At 45.9% G+C, this 22,500-nt stretch overlaps 1 protein-coding gene and 1 pseudogene across 3 annotated transcripts in view; one reads left to right on the top strand and one right to left on the bottom strand.

Annotated features, from left to right (window-relative positions):
* PLK4 (polo like kinase 4) overlaps positions 1 to 22,500 on the bottom strand; it is a 162,861-nt gene that overhangs the window by 99,093 nt on the left and 41,268 nt on the right. For all 3 annotated transcript variants that reach the window (XM_085885559.1, XM_085885560.1, XM_085885561.1), the window contains 4 exons: positions 15,407 to 15,612; positions 14,282 to 14,578; positions 13,745 to 14,142; positions 279 to 340 (listed from right to left, as the gene is read on the bottom strand). In XM_085885559.1, the coding sequence (XP_085741685.1) occupies positions 279 to 340; positions 13,745 to 14,142; positions 14,282 to 14,578; positions 15,407 to 15,612 (963 nt within the window). The remainder of the gene's footprint in view (positions 1 to 278; positions 341 to 13,744; positions 14,143 to 14,281; positions 14,579 to 15,406; positions 15,613 to 22,500) is intronic.
* LOC147025007 (uncharacterized) lies at positions 8,470 to 10,628 on the top strand (annotated as a pseudogene).

Here is a 22,500-nt window from a genome sequence, read left to right as displayed (position 1 = left end):
CTCAACTATATATCATACTGTTTGCAGAATGCCCATGTGTATGCTGTGCTGCCTATTGTGGAGGGGGTTATATCGGTATGAGACAATTGTTGACGGATGGACGCACGCACACAGGCAGGCACGGTGAGACCGAGCTCCACATATATGTGAAAAACAGCAACTTCAAACAATCATGAGTGACAAACATGATAAGAAATCATGTATGTGAAAATCAACATTTCAAATTGGGAGGTTCAAGGGGTGTTTGCTTGATAAAACTGAGAAAAGAAGTATTTCACCTGTGTTCCCACAGCCTTGTGCATCAGGAAATCCTTGTCGATTCACATTCTCAATGTCCTGGCTGACACACACACACACACACACACACACACACACACACACACACACACACACACACACACACACACACACACACACACACACACACACACACACACACACACACACACACACACACACACACACACGTCAACACTCTACCCTTGGTCTCTCAACTTTCAAGATGTGGGGAAACAGAGCTTTGAATATTTGAATAAACAAGAAGCCGATACTCTAGGTCCCCCATCTTTTGAGTGGTAGGAGCAATAGATCTGTGTAATATGAAAGCTAATTCTTGCACATTTTTGAAATATCATGTACACAAACCAAGTAACCAAGATGGTTGCCATGGCAACATAAATCAGCCAATCACCGATGTGATCGAATCTGGTTGAGATAATGGCATGAGGAATATATATCCACAGTATGAAACTAAAGTTCAAAAGTTTTTGAAATATCACGTACACAAAAGTACATGGACAGATGGTCGGTCGGAGCTCATTATAATGTCCCCCGTCTCTGACCTTGTCAGAGGGGTGGGGGACAAAAAACATGGACAAAGTCAGTCGGTCGGATCTCATTTTAATGTCCCCCATTTCTGACCTTGTCAGAGGGGTGGGGGACAAAAAACATGGACAGATGGCCGGTCGGTCGGAGCTCGTTTTAATGACAAGGTCAGAGACGGGGGACAAAGGGGTGAGGGGGACAAAATAAAATAAAGTAAAGGTCAGATATATGTTCAGAATGCTGCTTAAGTGAAAAAAACAACACACAAGAACACGACAAACACACAAACAAAGTCAAACACATGGGACCGAAGACCTTTTCTGGTCTTGTGCGCATTACAATAACATCATGGATGGGAGTGAAGACCTCGACGAGGGCAGCAGCTTTGGTGGTAAGGAGAACTACGCATGTGCCACCCAGTGGCGGGCCGTTCGACATGTGTTTGCGATGCAGCAGAGGCCTGCAGCAGCAGCACCTTCGATGAGGCAGAGGGCTATGCACATGCAGCCCGGTGTTGCATTAATCGACATGTGTTTGGGACGCGGCCTGGCCGTGCAGCTTGGAGAGCAATATCAATTCCATCCCATTGAGGGTGAGACCAAGCTTCGGTGGGGTCGAGGACAGTTTACAAATTTACAAGATAAATCCCCAAATAATCAATCTGATTGAGAAAGCCAGGGATCTATGGAATCCTGCAGCATTTGGAAGAAAAGATTGAAATACTAGGAGTGAAGACACAACACTGGATCTTTCAAGGAGATAGCCTTTCCACCCCTCTCGTTTTGCCTGGCCCGAGATTCACAAAGCAACCTCATTATTGAGCAAGGACAAGGATATACCCCAACAACTAATAAAATAAAAAAACGTTTCAAGAAAGAAGAAAGACGACACATCTACTTCAAATGGAAGATTTAAAACTCTTTGCACAAGATGACGAAAAGTTGGCAGAACAACTGCAATTGGTGAAACGGTACGCTGACGACATCCAAATTGAATTTGGCCAAGATAATTCATTCATGCAAGGTAGACCAACAAAAACGGTCAACATAAAATCAACTGATACACAAAGCATCTTACAAACACATTGGAGTAAAAGAGGGCCATCAAATATATCTATCTAAAAATTACTAAAACTCTCATCTTGTATGCATGTACATGTATGTGTTCCCGAAATACAGCCAAAATGGTACACGATAGCGCAAAAATTTTAGTGTCACCTTACTCACCATTCTCCTGTGGTGTGCAGTATCAAGTTTCGTTCAAATCAGGCAACGAAAAAAATTATCAAAAATCAAAAAATTATTTAAAAATCAATTCCCGATTCAGTCAAGTACTCTTCAGGATTATTTGATCAATGTAAACAACCTCAGCAGTATAGTTCGCTGGAGCTATCTTGTTTTGGGGGGGGGGAAATGATTTTTTTATCAACCGCTGTCAGAAAGGGAACCCAACGGGTTCACAGACCGTCTGATGTGTCATAAAGATGTGCAAAACAATGAACATGGAATACCTGAATGGAATGAGGTTGATCCTGAAAACATACCTCTCCCCAAGGAACTGTAGTGACTCACTAATTTTCTCAGTAGTTGATTAATTTTTCAAACACCTTAACAAACAAAACAAACACGTGAACTCAGTTGCAGCCAATCAGTTGCATCTTTCAGGAGAGCCAATCAACACAAGGGATGTTAAAAAGGCCGAGGGCTCACGGGAGTGTTTTTTAGTGACGACATGTTGGAAGCTTGCGCGCCTTCACGTACAAGCCTTTCTCATCCCTATTCATGAGTCACTCAACATGTCATGATTACATCCGCCACCGAAGGTGAAAGAGGTTATGTTTTCACCCCTTTCTGTCTGTTTGTCTGCTTGTCTGTGTAAAGGACATCTCAAAAAGTTGTGGACATGTTTTCACCCCTTTCTGTCTGTTTGTCTGCTTGTCTGTGTACAGGACATCTCAAAAAGTTGTGGACATGTTTTCACCCCTTTCTGTCTGTTTGTCTGCTTGTCTGTGTACAGGACATCTCAAAAAGTTGTGGACGGATTTGGATGAAACTTGGTGGAGATGGTAGGTGTGTGACATGGAAGAATTGATTCAATTTTGGTGAAGATCCGAATCTGTATTCAACGACTAGAATTATTTTTTAAGTGATTCTTCACCATTGAGAGATAGGGCTCAAAAACAATATATAGCACGATATTTCAAAAATGTATTGGGCCAGATATGTCCTCATGGATCAGGCATTACAGGGCGGAGGTATGTGCTCTACCAAGTGGCCTTCTAGTTTTTCATCGTGACATTTGGTTCGACTTTATCAAGACCATTTTGAAAAGTGGATTTAGTTTGTTTGGTTAAATGATCACGACTGCCAAAAATGAGTTTTCCTCTTCTGCTTGCCATTTTTCGGGGCCATTCTGAAGCCGCAACGGCTCAGCGCCATTAAATCATTCCTTCTTCACCAACCGCTGGGGAGATGACGAAGAAGTAATCATCAGCCGGACCTCATCTACAACACGTCATTGCATTGTTAATGTGAGTGAGATTTCTCTTGTTCTGATTTAAGCATCATCATTTAAGCACCAGCATACTGAGAGGGAATAATCACCACAGAACAAAATCAAAGCCGTAAATCAACTAGCAGTACCAGTGTTCGAATACAGCTGCGGAATAGTAAACTGGGCACGAGTGGAAATCAGAAAACTAGATATCAGAACAAGGAAACTTCTCACTATTATACAAAACGTCCTACAATAAACAATGCATCCCAAGAATGTACCTGCCGAGAAAAGGAGGTGGCAGCCTGATGGAACTCAACCAAGTGCAAAGAGCGATGACTAAAGGATTAGCAGAGTTTGTGAAGAGTTCAACAGACTACAGAATACAATTTGTATAAAAGCATGAACACAAGGCAGAAAAGGTATCTCTCACTCACTTAGCAAAATACATCCAAAAACAGATGGAAATAGAAGATGTCACATATAAAACTAAAACAGCAACAAATACAGCTCCAATGATTGCAGAAAAGGACAAAAGAAAAATACAAGATGCAATACCAACAGATATATTTTAGACAATACCAACAGATTTAGGTAGTAGGTTGTAGACAGCAACTGCTCAGGGTAGTACATACCGTTTTGAATTAGGAGTGTTAAAGTTGTGCCAGAAACCATCTTCCACTCTCCGTATCAGGATTGCTGGTCTTACTTTGTCTCACTCAAACTAAAGTTACCGGGCTAGCTTTAATATCTCTTTCTTGCAAATACACCAGACACTTTTCAAACAAACATCACACACTTTTCTTACTCACTAATTTAAACTCCTCACTTGACATTCCCTCGTTTATTTCTCTTTATTTAAGGCCTCGTCTTGATAAGGACTATTTAGTCCATGACTGGAGCCTTCAACATAAAATATTGTTGCGATTCTCGGAACCGCATGCATACAACAGACAGTGGTCCCAAGACAGTTATTCCATTAATATACAGTGGGGAGAACAAGTATTTGATACACTGCCGATTTTGCAGTTTTTCTCACTTACAAAGCACGTAGAGGTCTGTAATTTTTATCATAGGTACACTTCAACTGTGAAAGACGGAATCTAAAACAAAAATCCTGAAAATCACATTGTATGATTTTTAAATAATTAATTTGCATTTTATTGCATGAAATAAGTATTTGATACATCAGAAAAACAGAACTTATATTAAGTACAGAAACCTTTGTTTGCAATTACAGAGATCAGACGTTTCCTGTAGTTCTTAACCAGGTTTGCACAGACTGCAGCAGGTATTTTGGCCCACTCCTCCATACAGATCTTCTCCAGATCCTTCAGGTTTCGGGGCTGTCGCTGGGCAACACAGACTTTCAGCTCCCTCCAAAGATTTTGTATTGGGTTGAGGTCTGGAGACTGGCTGGGCCACTCCAGGACCTTGAGATGCTTCTTACGGAGCCACTCCTTAGTTGCCCTGCCGGTGTGTTTCGGGTTGTTGTCATGCTGGAAGACCCAGCCACGCCCCATCTTCGATGCTGTTGTTGAGGCAAGGAGGTTGTTGGCCAAGATCTCGCGATACATGGCCCCATCCATCCTCACCTCCTCCCCTCCCCCACGTCACCTCCTCCCCCTCCCCCACCTCCTCCCCTCCCCCCCACCTTCTCCTCCCTCTCCCCCCACGCCGCCTCCTCCCCCTCCCCCACGCCTCCTCCTCCCCCTCCCCCCACGCCGCCTCCTCCCCCTCCCCCAACGCCGCCTCCTCCCCCTCCCCCACGCCGCCTCCTCCCCCTCCCCCCACGCCGCCTCCTCCCCCTCCCCCACGCCGCCTCCTCCCCCTCCCCCACGCCGCCTCCTCCCCTCCCCCCACGCCGCCTCCTCCCCCTCCCCCAACGCCGCCTCCTCCCCTCCCCCCATGCCGCCTCCTCCCCTCCCCCCACGCCGCCTCCTCCCCTCCCCCACGCCGCCTCCTCCCCCTCCCCCACGCCGCCTCCTCCCCTCCCCCCACGCCGCCTCCTCCCCCTCCCCCACGCCTCCTCCTGCCCCTCCCCCACTCCCCCTCCTGCCCCTCCTCCCACGCCGCCTCCTGCCCCTCCTCCCACGCCGCCTCCTCCCCCTCCTCCCACGCCGCCTCCTCCCCCTCCTCCCACGTCGCCTCCTCCCCTCCTCCCACGTCGCCTCCTCCCCTCCACCCACGCCGCCTCCTCCCCTCCACCCACGCCGCCTCCTCCCCTCCACCCACGCCACCTCCTCCCCTCCACCCACGCCACCGCCGCCTCCTCCTCCTCCCCCCAACACTCCCTGCTCCCCCTCCCCACCCCCATGCCTCCCCTCCTCCACCCAACAAGTCCTCCTCCCCCTCCACCCGACACTGCCTCCTCCCCCTCCACCCCCACCCAACACTGCCTCCTCCCAATCCCCAATGCTCCCTCCTCCTGCCTGGTTAATAATCCACGCTGCCTGGAAGCTGAAGAGCACCGAAATTGTACCAGTAATAAATGGAGAAATGGGAATGAGAAAGAATAACGTACCAAAGATCCCACAAACCATCCCTGGGGACATTGTCACTAAGCCACGGACAGCCTCTAACTGTAGTTTGTGGTAATCCTGAAAAGAGCCCTCGGAACAAAACGCTGAGGCCAACACAACTTCACGACTTTGGCCATGAATCACGATCCTTCACCAAAACGAAGATGGATACTTCGAGTTCAAAATAAAGATGGAGGATCTGTTAAACTTTCTGAAACCCAATTTATGGAGATGTGAATCAATGACTCTCACACACACACACACACACACACACACACACACACACACACACACACACACACACACACACACACACACACACACACACACACACACACACACACACACACACACACACACACACAATACAGTATTACATGACATCAACAAATGCTCATCTTAATCATACATTTTTCCTGTGATCAGCTTCAGGAATCAGTTAATGTACCAATTTCATGTGGTTCGTATTGAAGGCCTCATCTGGTAATGATTAATTATTTACTTTTCATAATGTTTGGCAGGTCTGAATATCAAAGTCGGTGAAGGATAAGAGTGTGGCAGAAAGCTATAAGCCTATAACAATACATTTTTGCTCAGCAGCGACAAAACTTTTGGATCACACAACTACAAGTGCACATCGAATTTGCTTATGGCATTTGCTTCAACTTGATATCATACACCATACCAAACGCATTACCCTTTTGTGTGGGTGGGGTTGGGGGGGGGCTCCTTTTGGCCACTCACCCCATGCTCATGGGATGCATTGGACATGGGCAGCACAAGGCAGTTCAATTTCTACCAAAGCCAGGTAAAAATGGGCAAATACGGTTTTCATTCTCACTAGCTGTTCCAGAGCCCATCCAGTTGCAGCCCAAGGGCTTTTCGATGATTTGACATTATGTGGCAAACTGGATTGCACAAGTGATTGAAGAAGCATGTGCTTAAGTTGGCCCCATTAAAATGTTATCTGGTGTGCCACTTCTACATGTTAGGCAAGTGGTGGTAGAAATGTCTTGCAAGGATATTTTCTTTATTGCCGTAAAATGGGAAATGGCCTCTTGGGGCAATAGTGTAAACATCGGCGTATATAATCCAGCAAGAAAAGGGTGCAGCACAAATTGCAACAGATAAAAGCTCTAATTTCAGTTTTGTTTTCAATGTTTTCAGTTTCTGATCTTTTAAAAAATATATTTATTCGGCAAAATTGTTACCTGCATTGGAGTTGAAACCCCAACCAAGAAACTGCTTCAGCAGAACCAACGCTCTGTATAGCAGATCCTGAGCCTTATCTTACTACCTCCATCATTTCCAAATGCATAAGCAGATGGTATAAAACTCTGTTGATATCCTATTGTTACGGTTCTAGGAACCTTATGCATACAACAGATAGTTGTCCCGAGTTAGTTATGCCATTAGTATACGTGCATTCGTTATAGTACAGGCATTTTAGCAGAAATATTTGGTCAACCTCCCACAAATTGCAACAAAAGCAAACTCAACAGATTTTGATTCCTGGATATGTCCTCAGTGACAGAAAAAAGTCCTAAGGGATCCTCCGGGGGGAAAAGTCCTGAAATCATGGAAATCCAATATGGCCGCCACCCGGCTTCGGGGAAAATAAGAAAATTGTAGAGATTGATATTTTAACATGTAAATATATGTTTTTCTGCATTCTAATTGTTTCTAGTTATTGTCAGTATAGTATATTGATATACAAGAATAATTATAAAAAGGTGAAATGTATTGAGGGTAAAATAAAAAATTATCGCTTTTTTGTTCAAAAATGTCAATTTTTTGTCCCTAAAAAATATTTTGACTTGAGAAAGTTTGTTCATATAAGAACATATGTATCCCCAGACAAACATACTATATATTTCCAGATACAGGGACATTAGTACTATCCTCGGGTGAAAGAATTAACACACAAGATTAATTTGTTAGCACATGCAATATTGACAGCACATGCATATACTCGACCCTGATGTTTGTCAGTGAACATGCACGACGCCACAGTGTCACTCCAGTAATCACCTTTGATCAGCCCCTCTGGTGGAAGGCCCTCATGATCATCATCTCAGAGCCTATGGGAAGTGATCTGAAAGGGATTGTCCTACGCTTGGGCAGCTTCCATGCAAGGATGAGTTTCCTCGGATGTATTGGGCACCTGATGGTGTCATCCGGGCTTCAAGAACTGATGGAGTTGATATATGTCCCCAATGCAGTGATTCATATGTTTAGTGGCAAGGTCATTGCCCGTGCAGTTCGCGCACACCTAATTGTTGATGCAGCCCTCAATGCCTTGCTGTTGACAAATGTGCTCAATGCGCCTCTACCATGCCTACCTGAAACATCAGACGGCAATGGGAATGAAGATCCGGACTTAGCCGAAGCAGCTGCAAGGCCGCTACATGACCAGCATACAGATCTAAGCAATAATCCAGACTTCAACGAAGCTTGTACCCTATATGAGCAGCTGATGGCTGGGACACTGTCTGTGGAAGAAGTATGCAAGTCTGACGTCTTGAAACGAATCAAAGACCACCTTCAGAAGCATGCCGAGTCTGCAAAGATATCTTCTGGAACTCCAGCGCTCTGGGTTCAGGATATGGACATGCTAGACATTCGACACAAATACATCAGGGCAGAGCGCACTGGGAACTGGGCACTACATCTACAGGCCATCCAGGAAATGCTGCCTTACCTGGCAGCCTCGGGCCACAACCTATATGCCAAATCTGCAAGGGTGTATCTGCAGCAGATGTCCAACCTCAAAACTCAACATCCCAATGTCCAACAACGTTTTGATGAGGGGTTCCATGTGGCTCAACAAAGTGATCGCCTGTGGGCAGGTCTTTCATCTGACCTGATCATCGAACAAGTTCTGATGAGAAGTTTGAAGACCAGCAGGGGGGGGGCTCACACGAAGGCGAGGAATGACAGAGCAACAACGGCTGGTATGGCTACTATCAATGCCTGCCTGTGCAGAAATAAATCAGGCAATGCAGGAGCTCACAGGTGTGAACTACAACACTGGAGAGCAGAAGAAGGACAGGACCAAGGCAAGACAATCTCGTGACTGGAAGGACACACTATCAGCTCTTCAGTATTTACAGGAACGGAATCCGTTCAGTCGTGATCCACGTCTGAGGAACATTGCCATTGGAGTTCATGCACACCCCACTGTCAACGTCGATACAGCACATGCTGTAGGAGCCTAAATATTGAAATCTATGGATGGGAAAACACCTGCCGAGTACACATTTAAGAGGAAAGACCAAGTTGTCACCCTCGGCATGAAGTCATCTGTCAAGATTGATGGAGAGCAAGTCCAGGATGACCCACAACTCCTCTTCCAGCGAATGATCACTGTTGCAGAGACAGCAGAAGAACTGGAGAAGGCCTTCAAATATGAACTGTGCAGCTATCCACCAGCCCTCTTTGATTCCTCTCTTCAGCTCCGAGAAGCACACAATCCAGTCTTTGCTGATGCCATCTGGGATCTTCTTGGATCCGATGTCCCAGCCGATATCCCCAATGATGGGCAACAGTATGTTTTGGATGGCGGGGCACTTGTACAACACATCCCATGGTCTCGTGGATCTACATACAGAGACATACGCCACCAGTACACCGATTATGTAACAAAGAAGTATGGAGATGCCATAGTCATGTTTGATGGTTATGAGAGTACCAACACGAAGGACATGACACACCAGAGACGGTCTAAAGGGAATGCTGGCACTACTGTGACATTTACAGCTGACATGCATCACAATGAAGAAGGAACAGTTTCTTGCCAATAGGCAGAATAAACAGCGATTCATTTTTATGTTGAGTGAAGAGCTTCAGAAGAAGAACTGTGACACCATGCCTCAGGGGGTGGTGATCTCCCGATTGTACTGAAGGCCGTGCAGTCTGCTATTGTCACCAACACTGTGTTAGTTGGTGATGACGCAGACCTCCTCGTCCTCCTATGCTACCATGCAAGCTTAGAATCCCATGACCTCTTCTTTTGTCCCGAGCCAAAGAAGAACACTAAGAAGCCTCACATCTGGAACATCAAGGCTACAAAGAAAATGATTGGTACAGACATATGAAAGCACATACTGTTTCTACATGCAGTTCTTGGGTGCGACACGACATCTCGTCTTCACGGGATTGGAAAGGGAGCTTCTCTCAAAAAGTTCAAAGCAAACAACACATTCCGTGAGCAGGCCAAGGTTTTTGATACATATCCAGCTTCCGTATGTGATGTGGCAGATGCAGGAGAAAAAACATTGGTGATAATCTACAACAGAAAGTCAACTGACACCCTGGACACCCTCCAGTATCAGCGGTACTGGGACAAGGTGGCTTCGAGCTCCTCTCGCGAGCAACCACAGACGTTACCACCAACATCAGAAGCAGCAAAGTATCACAGCCTGCACATGTATCTGCAAGTCCAAGAATGGAAGGGATGTGCAGATGAACTTCTTCCGACAGACTGGGGTTGGCAGAAGTGTGACGAGGGTTTTGTGCCACTTCAGACATCAACAGCTCCAGCTCTTGAAAAGATGTTACGTGTCATTAGGTGCAACTGCCAGGCTGAATGTAGCACCATGAACTGCACATTAAAGAAGCACAACATTGAGTGCACTCCAGCTTGTGGAAACTGCAGGGGCTCTGGCTGCACAAACACTCCATGTGACAATGATGAGGATGATGACGACATTGTCGAGTTCTAACTTTAATACGCTTGATTTTTCTCAACATGTACAGTAGGTTTGTAATGGATGTAGTTTCTGAGTTTAATGCGAATTTTCATTTTCATTTCGAAACCGTCAGGCAGATGTGATTGCCCCGAGTGGAATTGTGAATTTTGTAATGTTTCAATGATTTACATAATTATATTGTATTGCCATCGACTTGATTTCATCTTGTGTCTTCAACGTTTCTATATTTTTTTGTCCAGGAGCCAAAATCAGTATCAGGTAAATATATTTTTTTTTTCGGGACAAAAAAAATTGACATTTTTGGACAAAAAAGCGATAATTTTTTTTTTTTACCCTCAATACATTTCACTTTTTTATAATTATTCTTGTATATCAATAGACTGACCATAACTGGAAACAATTAGAATGCAGAAAAACATATATTTACATATTAAAATATCAATCTTTACAATTTTCTCGTTTTCCCCGAAGCCGGATGGTGGCCATATTGGATTTCCATGATTTCAGGACTTTCCGCACGGAGGATCCCTTTGGAATTTTTTTCTGTCACTGAGGACATATCCAGGAATCAAAATCTGTTGAGTTTGCTTTTGTTGCAATTTTTGGGAGGTCATCCGACATTTTGCCTGTACTATTATGCCATAAGGGATGAAAAGGAGTTCGTGGTTGGATTTGAGAGAAAGAAAGGAAGGAGTTGGATTTGGAAGTGCTTAGGTGCTTGGTTGGTTCGTGTTCGGTGGGTTCGTTGGTTGGTTGGGAAGGTCGAAGGAGGTTGCGGTAGAAGGATTGGAAGTGTGCAGTTGTTGAAGGGGTCGTTGTTACGGAGTGTCTGCCCACATCTCACCTCGGTGGCCCGCCTGTTGTGCTGGTCCACGCACACCCGACCTCGACCGGATCTCTCGTCGGGCCCTGTCTGCTGCCCTGTTCCCACCTTGGACTCCGTGCTCTCCACTCAAGCTCCTCCACGGACCGGAACTCCACACGGGTGGCTGTGGTCCGAACTATAGGACTGTTGTCAGATGTCTCACCACGGAGCACTTCTTCCCCCGAAACTCTCAGGTACTGAGAACTGCGACCTCAACTCCCTCCCTTCCTGGCTGCAAAAGGGTCCCCTTTTCTTTTCGTTGGGTTTGTTTTGTCTGAGTGTGTGTCTGAGAGTGTGGCGCCTGTTGGTTCACGAGTCAGTAAGTGACCACTATATTCGGTATTGGTGTGTGTCTGTCTGTCTGTCTGTCTGTCCCGAGCATAGCTCCGTCGGTTTTGATCCGATCCTGATAAAATTTGGGTGGGAGGTTTATATCATGATCTAGTTGTTTTCCTGAGAATGGGCGTGGTGCGCCCATTATGGGCGGAGCCACGCCCAAAAAAAAACGTGTTTTTAGGGGGTAGCCGATTTCAATTTGCATCTTCTCCGAGGGGGTTTGTCGAATCTGGCAGGGGTTTCGGTATTTGGTTAGCCCAATGGCACCTGCATAGCCCCACAGAGCTCGATTTTTCATTTTCGGCCCAAGGTCAAGGTCACAAGGTCACGAACTTAGAAAATTGCAAATTTTGACATAAAAATCCATCTTCTCCGAGGGGTTTGTCGAATCTGGCAGGGGTTTCGGTATTTGGTTATCCCAATGGCACCTGCATAGCCCCACAGTACTCGATTTTTCATTTTTGTCCCAAGGTCAAGGTCAAAAGGTCACAAACTTAGAAAATTGCGAATTTTGACATAAAAATCATACGACCACCCAAACTTTGAGAGCTGGGATGACAATATTTTTTTATGCATAATCTTGAGGTCAATCCCCACCTAAAGTCTTGAAACCATTTTGCTCTATCTCGAAAACCTTGCCCGTGGCGCCCCCTTCAAGTTTGTTTGTTTGTTTGTTTGTATTTCAAAGTATGGATAATCCGAGGAGTGCGAAATGCCATCTCGCCGATATGACGTTATATTGTTCCTGGAATTTTCCAGAGGAAGTTTTGCACCAAAGGTCATAATCCTTGACCTTTGACCTTTAAAGTTCACAAAGGTCAAATTTTCAAAGTTGTGGGAATCGAACCGGGTTTTCGACCTTCTTCGACGAACTAACTCCAATAAGCTATATCACGTATTCTGTTTCCTTATTTTAATGTCCACAATTGTTTTGTGACCTTTAAAGGTTATGCAAAGGTCAAATTTTGAAAGTTGTTGAACGAAACCGGGTTTTCGACATTTTGCAGCTAATAACCTGTCACTCGTACCACATCATGTTGATCATTTTTATAACTTGGTCAAAAATTATCACATTGTCTCATCCTTGACTTCTGAAACAATCTACATTGTCAAATATCGCTCGTGAACCATTGCCGTCTCCAAACTTGTCTTTTAAGTAAAATTGTATAAGATCTTTGATTATTGTAATTATTGCTTTTATTATTCTCGCACAAGTCTGCTCTGTGTCCGCTTTGGTAAGTTGCTGTATATTTGTCGCACTACATCTCTCTCATCTCCCCCTGCATAACACAACCAATAAACCTTGTTCCTGTGCCACATGCTTTTCCTCACCTATTGTAAATAAATGATTGTAGAAATGCTCCCAGCTTGTCTTTGTCTTTTCCTCCATTGGTCCAGCATGGTTCGGATCTGAGTTTAGCCAGGTCTTTAGTCCCGATAATCCGTTCCTTCTAGCCGGTACGTCCTTGGCAGTTCCACTCGGCTGCATCCGATCCGGGAAGGTAGAGTTGGTAGTTGGTACTCTACCGTAGTCGGTAGAGTGATCGGGTTTGGCAAGGCGTACCGAGGGCGTGGTTCCCCGGTAGTTGAAACCGCATGGTTAATTAGGTAACTTGGTTCTAGACAGGAGGACCCTACGCCACGCAGTTGAGATATTGGCGTCCACGGTCGGTTAAGCGACCCGCCGCGTCACGGAATTATCCGTGAGTGACGGCCTACAATTCCGGGGAGTCTGGTGGGAATCGACTTAGTTTCCCCCACCTCGCGGTCATTCTCTCTACCGGACACCGGCCCGCAACAATATTATCAGCCAAAATTATAAAATAAATAAAAAATGTAATTACCTCAAGCAAGTTTATTCAGAAAATAATTGCAGCAAAGTGAAGAAAATTCACAACATTGCAAATAGCAATGGAAAAATTTGATGCTGCAAATACAAATTAAATATAAAAATAAATTACCTTCTTGGTCTACATCTCTACTTGACAAACCTTGGTCTTTGCCGTACTGGCGGCGAAGGGGGGTGCCTGTTTGGATCCTTTGATGTCCTATAGCTGATTTGACGTGGCCAAGTACCAGACCACTGCTTCACCGGCACTCTGCCAGACTCGTACTCTGAGGGCAGTACTGCCTGAGGAAGTTTCTTGGTCCATGAGAGACCACTGATGGCGGATTGTTCACTCCCTACATCACATCCATGTGCCAAGTGGCCCACGTGGAGAACATCCCGTTCAGCTTTCTCCCAGCTCATGCCACAGCTCAATCCTGAACCAGAACGAACTGGTTTTATGATGTAAGGTAGGACATTGCCTGGGCGATATGCATCAGTAGGTACGGCGGTGGCCATGGTGGCAAGGCCACTGTCTGCCGAACCTTCTGCAGTCCTTCCCTGAAACACAACAGCCCAACACATTCTTTTACTTTCTCCTGCCATGCACATCACCTCTACGAGTTCACTCCCATCAAAATAGTACCTTCCTCAAATAATTATATTTCCTTCCCGTGCAAGTTGCCCCTTCCTGCCTTACCTTACGGCTGGAGGCTACACTGCTGGCACCGACTCCTCGAGCAGTCATGAATGCATGGTCGGTAATGCAAACCAGGCCTAACCGCTCAGCAGGGTCTTTTCTGAGCAATCGGTATATCAAATCAGCAGCTTCAAGAGAGAGGTCAGGAGGCAACGAGTACTCTCCGTGCACAACACGGTTGAGTGTGCTGCGCACACCATCCGTGTCAAATGGCGGCCGGCCCACTAGCATCGTGTAAAGCATGCATCCCAGAGACCACACATCTGCAGCAAGACCATGTGGTCCTTGTGTTGCCACCTACAACATGGCCAAAATTATCCCTGGAAACATATTATCAAATATACAACAGAGAAAATATTGCATTGACAAAATATAACAACCACGATGTGTGTGTATGAGAGAGAGAGATCGAGAGAGAGAGATCGAGAGAGAGATCGAGAGAGAGAGATCGAGAGAGAGATCGAGAGAGAGAGATCGAGAGAGAGATCGAGAGAGAGATCGAGAGAGAGAGATCGAGATCGAGATCGAGATCGAGATCGAGAGAGAGAGAGAGAGATCGAGAGAGAGAGAGATCGAGAGAGAGAGAGAGAGATCGAGAGAGATCGAGAGAGAGAGAGAGAGAGAGAGATCGAGAGAGAGAGATCGAGAGAGAGAGAGAGAGAGAGATCGAGATCGAGAGAGATCGAGATCGAGATCGAGATCGAGAGAGATCGAGAGAGAGAGATCGAGAGAGAGAGAGATCGAGATAGAGAGATCGAGATAGAGAGATCGAGAGAGAGAGAGAGAGATCGAGAGAGAGAGATCGAGAGAGAGAGATCGAGAGATCGAGAGATCGAGAGAGATCGAGAGAGATCGAGAGATCGAGAGAGATCGAGAGAGATCGAGAGAGATCGAGAGAGATCGAGAGAGAGAGAGAGATCGAGAGAGAGAGAGATCGAGAGAGAGAGAGATCGAGAGAGAGAGATCGAGAGATCGAGAGATCGAGAGAGATCGAGAGAGAGAGAGAGAGAGAGAGAGAGAGAGAGAGAGAGAGAGAGAGAGAGAGAGAGAGAGAGAGAGAGAGAGAAAGAAAGAGAGAGATAGAAAGAAAGAAAATAAATAAAGATTCCCTGAAAAACATGCTACCTCAGGAGAGATGTAGTTGGGAGTGCCACACATTGTGTAGTGTTTCTCGCTGGGAAGTTGTAGTTGAGCGGCGAGGCCAAAGTCTGCTATCTTTACATTCATCTCTTGAGAGAGTAGCAGGTTGGCGAGCGTCAGATCTCGGTGGAGTATACCGTGTGAGTGCAGATAGAGCATGCCAGAAACGAGCTGATGCATAAACTGCCGCACTGCATTGAACATGGCCGAACGCAAGAAAACGCACCTTGTTAATATAAATCTTCCTCCACAAAACAATGACTTATTATTCTTCGTGCACAAAAAAAGACAATTAAAACTACTGTTTCTTTTATTTTTTTGATAGAATATTAACTTTTCTCCCTCTCTGCAATGTGTGCCAAATGCTGTGCAAAAGGTTAGCAAAGAGCAAGATCCCCCAAAATGCAGAGGTAGAAACTAAACCAACAAAGATGGGTATTGCTTTGAGTTTCGCTCGATATGAAATTAAATTCAGATTCTCAAAGAATGAGAAATAGGGGTCATCCAAAGGTATCAACATTTCATTATCTGACAAAGTGTAGCACTTTACGACACTCCCCCAAATAAATACTTTTCAACTTTTTCCAAAGAAAAACAACAAGTAAAAAAACAAAACAATAAAATGTCAAAGCCCCCATTGTTTTAGTAATTTCACTGTATGGAGTTGAAGGGCGAGCCCATATTTATGTACAACGAAAATGGCCGCCAGTCAACCACACGGCCATCTTTGATCAGATCGCAAAATAAAGTTAAGTGCAAGTGTATGCCATTGTGTACTGTGCTTGTGCCAAGTTTGATCAAAATCGGAGCACGCATGTCAAACAAATTGTTGGGAACATGTTTAAGTAACAAAACGGCCACCAGTCGGCCATCTTGGATCTGATCTCAAAAAACAAAAAAATGACGTGCTTATGTATACCATCATGTATTGTCTTTGTGCCAAATACGAATAAAATAACTCAATACATGTCTGAGATATGGTTGTGGACGCACACACGCGCGTGAAAAATCAAGACTAAATCCATTAGCCCCCGTTTCAGACTAAGTCCACAACAGGGACTAAAAAGTAGAATCAGAAACAAAAAAACAAAAAATTAAATAATGCAGCCAGCCTTTAAACTCATCAAAACAAGATTTTATACTGTACCTTTTTTGCATTTATGGCCGATTTTTTTATTCTCCAACTGCGCATTTCATTTTTCAAATTTGAAACATTCATCAATTGAGCTGCACCACTGTTGTCTGGCAGATTACTAAAGCAACAATATGCAACAAAATGTGTGTTTTGACATAATTTGTGATCTTTGCTACCAGAACAGTGATCGACACATTCAATGGCCATCCTTTCTTGAGTTGATGATTTTCCTGATTCTGATGTTAAATCGCAGCTGGTATCGGGTAAGGTATCTCACATTGCATACAGGACAGCACGATTATCGTGCTTTAAACCATGGGCAAACACACATGAAAGCGCACACACACGCATGTGCATGCACGCATGCACACACACAATTTAGAGAAATGGTACGTGCATTTGGGACAGGTTTCTCTAGTTTCCACAAAGAACCTGTATCCTGTCTACGTGCCATAAAGAAATAGCTGTGATGTCATTTTACGGAATGATCGAACTGTCAAGTCAAAGGTCAACAGAGTGTACACACTCAGTGAACAACAATGCACAAAGCAATGCATACACAAATACACATTCATGTACAGGGTAATATGGGGTACCACATTTAGTAATACAGTACTGCGAAGAGAGGCAGGCCACATCAGTACAGCGCATGTGGCACTTTTGATGAAGCTATGGGCTCGACACGAGGCCCAGTGTCATAGTGATGCCTTGCATGATGGACATAAGATGTTTGAGTTTATTTTCTCCATTTTATGGATGTGTGGGGGTTTTTGTTCTTTTTTTTTGTAGCCAATTGCAAGTTTAACTGGAATGGCACTTGGTAGAGTGCATAACTCCACCAAGCTGAATAATTTACATTTTGTATCCCAATGATGGGCAGGATCTGGATCCAGAGCTCCAAAATCGAATAGGCTTGTTTTTGTCACCGAACAAACTCATTCACCAAGTTTTGTCAGAAATCATAATTAATTCACAACTTTTTGAAATATCCTGCCATATATCATTTTTGGCCCGGTGAGTAGTTAATAAACACTTTTATAAAAAAAAATTTAACTCCCAGATTCAAATCCAAATTTGCACCAAAATCGAATCAATTCTTTCTTGTCACACACCCAACTTGTCCACCAAGTTTCATCCCAATCCGTCCACAACTTTTTGAGATATTGTGCTATACATCACTTTGGCCCCATCTCTAAATGGTGAAGAATGACTAAAATTCTCGTATCCGGATACGATCTTCACCAAAATCTAATCAGTTCGTCCTCGTCACACACACAGCCTATCCACTAAATTTCATTCGAATCTGTCCACAACTTTTTGAGATATCCTGTTCACAGACAAATAGACAGACAGACAGATGGGGGTGAATACATAACCTTTGTCTGCCTTCAGTTTGGAAATAATGCAATCATGGGGTGAAGGATGACATATTTATAAGTAAAAATTGGGTGGTTTTCAGTTGAAAAAAAAGTACGGGGGGGGGGTGGGGGTAGGTGTATTTTGCACCATAATCACAATGAAAAACCAACCAACGATATGTGCTCAAAATGACAAGCAAAATGTTCTTGCGTAAAAGCACTCACGTAGCATTATTGCAATAATTGCAAAATGAGCTTCCCATCAACAAGTGAACAACTGTCATGAGATCTAAAATCCAACTCACAATTAACGATATGAACAAACCATTATGGGAAGCAGTTAATCAGTACTAGACGGAATATCTTGTAATGGCATGCTGATACAAATTGCTTGCATTTGCAAGCATTCCACAGTGAATAACTGCCCTCTTCACGTGACGTAAAATGATGGCAAATTAAAGCTTTATTCAATTTAAGATTTATGCAAAGCATTTGGTATGATGCAAGGAAATTATAGAACATCGTACAATCTACATCACGGAATGCCACATTACTCTGCTGCTGGTGTTAGCGAGAGAGCTCCGATCAGGGCCAGATAAGAAAAGTGAGGGATAATCACCATGACGTTCAAGTAAAAATGAAAACTTTTTTTTGGGGGGGGGGTGTGGGTGGGGAGGTAGAGGAGATAGGCGAAGGTGATTTTGGGGTGAAGAATACACTCAACCACATGCTATCCCTTGCCAAGTCCCTCTCATAGACGTCACACAAAGCACAGATGCACACAATCATGCATGCATACTCAAGCTACCTGCAAGCCCAACAAATATCCCTGGACCCCTCTGTCTCCAATCCTTACAGATACCGATCCAATTCCAATTTGAATTTAACGACAGTTTCTGCTGCCGCTACCTTTCTACTGAGACCATCACATGCTTCAACTAGAATGGCAATCGATACCACAGAGCGCATCCCGCCGCCAGGCTGAACAATTTACATTTTGTATCCCACTGATAGGGCGGATTTGGATCTGGACTTGAACCAAAATCGAATTGGCTTGTTCTCTTCACAGAACCAACTCATCCATCAAGTTGTCACAACTAGTACACAACTTTTTGAAAAACCATGATATATATATATATATATATATATATATATATATATATATATATATATATATATATTTATATATATATTGTTAAGGTTGTGGAAATTCGCATTACACCATAAAGAGTCCTCAGGTGAGATATATTGGTAAGTTCATGTGTAGTTAGCCCAAACCCGTTGTATAGAGGGAATATGTGTGATTCATCCGGGCTGCGACGCTTTGAGTTAGCCATTTTTCTTTCTCTATTGTTATTTTCGACCATTAAGCCACCAACAACGCAAACAGCCACTACCTTTACCTTCACAACTCCATCCTGCAAACATCGCTTCACCGCCATTCCCAAACGACGCCCGCCAACCGCCAAACTACCACAGCAACCCCCCAACACCTTCGCCTATCTCCTTCTACAACCATCGACCACACCACCAGTCAACACCAAACGTCGTGCTGTGTAGGGCCCGTTCGGCGATTGGTGCGAATGGCGGCCTTTCCGAGGGAGAAATTCGGATCAGGAAGGCTTAACGCCCACTTTCTCTCCGTCCAATGGGCGAGCGTCGGGCGGTATGGCTCCGCCTCCAAGCGCGATGAACGTGGATTCTTTACGAAAGGAATTCGGATCAGAAGAGGGTCACGCCCCTTTTTGCCGCACCAATGGCTGAACAGAGGGTGGTGTGGTCGCACCTCCAATCGCGTTTTGATCCTGAAATTTGCATATAGGCTCCTCCTGCGGCCTATAAAGACACGAGTACAAGGCGACTCGTGCGGTTCAGTTGCGGCTGGTCGGGGCGAGCGAAGACGGCAGTTCAGGTTCAAGTTGCAGGCGGCTGGTCGGGGCGTGCGAAGACGGCAGTTCAGGTTCAAGTTGCAGGCGGCTGGTCGGGGCGTGCGAAGACGGCAGTTCAGGTTCAAGTTGCAGGCGGCTGGTCGGGGCAAGTGAAGAGTTCAAGTTCGAGTCAAGTGAAGACGGCGGTCGGCAATGAGGTTGCGGTGTGGGGGTCGCTTGTCTCGTCGCTGGCGTCGTCTCGTCCAAGCCTCCAAGCCAGCCAGCCATTCTCCTCTCCCTGAGCATCAGCAATTCCCCCCCCCCATCCGTGCTGAGATAGTGCCGGGGGGCCCCGTTCCTCCCCCACCCTAAACGTGGTGCCAACCAAACTGCTTGCGTGGAGCATGCCGGAGAGGGCTCGCCGACCACGCCAGGGGCACGGAGTCGGGGCGCAGAGGCGCGGACATTGCGGCTTGCCCGCCATCGCGTCACGAGGACGCGGGTGAGACCTTCTCGGTCTCGTGGACCTGGCCGCTCCTCCAGGATCCAAGCACATTTGGTCCACGGACCTGTCTGCCTCCTTGCCTGTGAGGGTGGCTTTCTTTTCTTTGCTTTTGCTTTTTGGAATGAGTGATGTGGCGCCGAGTCCCGACAAGTAGAACTGTATAAGTGTTGTAAATAATTGCCCTTTATTCGGTCGTATTGTTTTTGCTTTGACTATATGGCTGTGAATACGTGCTTGTCTGTGTGTGTGTAAATAGGTAAAACGACCATTCGGCGATCGGACCCTATTTCGCGCGGGTACAATGCGGACTGAGTTGTGGTGAGGTTAAACCCCCATCCGTGACTGGCTCCGGGCGGTAGTTCCCGGAGGGTCACGACTGAATTGTCCGTTCCGGTGGGCGAGGCGACCGCTTTTGGCTACACGTGGTCGTTCGCACGCCGGCGGGCGCGAATTCGCAACTATATATGTATGTGTATATATATATATATATATATATATATATATATATATATATATATATATATATATATATATATATATATATATATATATATATATATATATATATTGTTGCGGTCTTCGCGCCGCGTGCGGCGACGGCCACGTAACTCGAATCGCGGCACGTCGCCCACCGGACGGACAATCCAGTCGTGACCCTCTCGGACTAACGCCGGGAACCAGTCACGGGTGGACCTTTCGGTCTCACCGCGATCGAGCCAATCAGCCCCCGCGTGGGATAGGGTTGCTCGCCAAATTCGAACTACCTAAGTACCCACGCGGAGGGTAGACCGGGCGATCGCACCTCGCCGCAGGTCGACTTCGGACACGGGCCACTTAAGCGACCCGTTCCGTACTATCAGAATAACCGAGCGGTGTTATCGTCGACCTCGACGGTTCGATTAATTATCGGGCGTACTCAGCCCACTACCAACCCTTTACGTGAAGCAAGATGGGGGTTCAATGGGGAAAAAGACGAAGCGAAGCGGGAAACAGTTCAACAATAAAGCACATTTATTCGCGGCACACGGGAAGCACACAAATACAATTCCACCAAATGCACACAAAAAAGAAAACACAATTCCATTTACACAAAAAGCAAACATAAAAGTGAAAACACAGTGCAGAGCTAATACCGACTACCGAGCACACGGCAACACTTATACAATTCTACTTCACAGACGGCGCCGACAACACATACCCAAAACCAAGTGAAAAGAAATCCCCCAAGAATGAGGTAGGCCTGGGGCCGAGACCGGGTCGGGCCTACCCGTCTGGTGATGAGACGCGGAGCGGCGATGGCCCCGCAACCCGCGGGCCTCGTGGACAGTGCCTGGCAGGGGGTGGGAACGGGGCCCCCTTGGTCGCACTATCTCAGCGCGGGGGGAAACAGGAGGGGGTTGCTGATGCTCGGGGTATAAAGGATCTTTATTATATGCGACGAGCGTCTCCACCTCGGCCAGGTCGCGCTGTCGGCCTCCCTCGGGTGCAGCTTCCTGCACGACGCGAGCACCCCCTCGTCTGGTGTCGCCGCCTTTCCACAGCTCCGTCCCCTCCGTTCCGACTCCAACGCACACGACGAGCAGCTCCACCGCCCGCGAAGTCTTGACCCTCTGCTTCCGACTCTCCTCTTCTTGACTCTCCGTTCTCGTTCTGCTGACTCTCCCTCGTTCTCTCTTGCGACTCTGACTGACGAACACCGTCCTTTTATCCCCCCGTAACTTCGCCTTTGACCCCCTCCCTTTGACCTTTCACCTCGCTCCCCATTGGCCCGAGAAAAAGTGGGCGTGAAGGCTTTTTGATCCACAAATTTGCATATATCGATCGCCCTGGGGGCGGGGCCAAATCGCCCCTCGCTCACCGATTGGACGGCAAAAAGTGGGCGTGTGTCGTTTTTGATCCGTTTTTGAAGCAGAAAATCCGTGATTTTGTACACGCTGTTCAACGTGCGCCCTACACGAGTCCAGCATCGGTGCCCATGAGTGGCGCGAGATGACGGTGATGCGATGGTGGCGAGTTGTGACGGTAAAGGTCATGGCGGTTGTGGTGAAGCGGCGTTGTGGTTGGTGGTTGTTGTTGTGGTTGTGATGGTGGCGATTGGTCCAAAATAAAGATAGTAAAAGAAAAACGGCTATCCTGAAGAGTCGCAGCACGTATAAATGACATGTATTCCCACTAGACAACGGGTTTGGGCCTAACTACACATGCACTTACCG

The sequence above is a fragment of the Eptatretus burgeri genome, chromosome 6, assembly GCF_056783735.1.
Source record: "Eptatretus burgeri isolate ZD-2024b chromosome 6, Ebu_testis_v1, whole genome shotgun sequence".
Classification (NCBI taxonomy): domain Eukaryota; kingdom Metazoa; phylum Chordata; class Myxini; order Myxiniformes; family Myxinidae; genus Eptatretus; species Eptatretus burgeri.
This window is presented reverse-complemented; position numbering and strand designations above follow the sequence as displayed.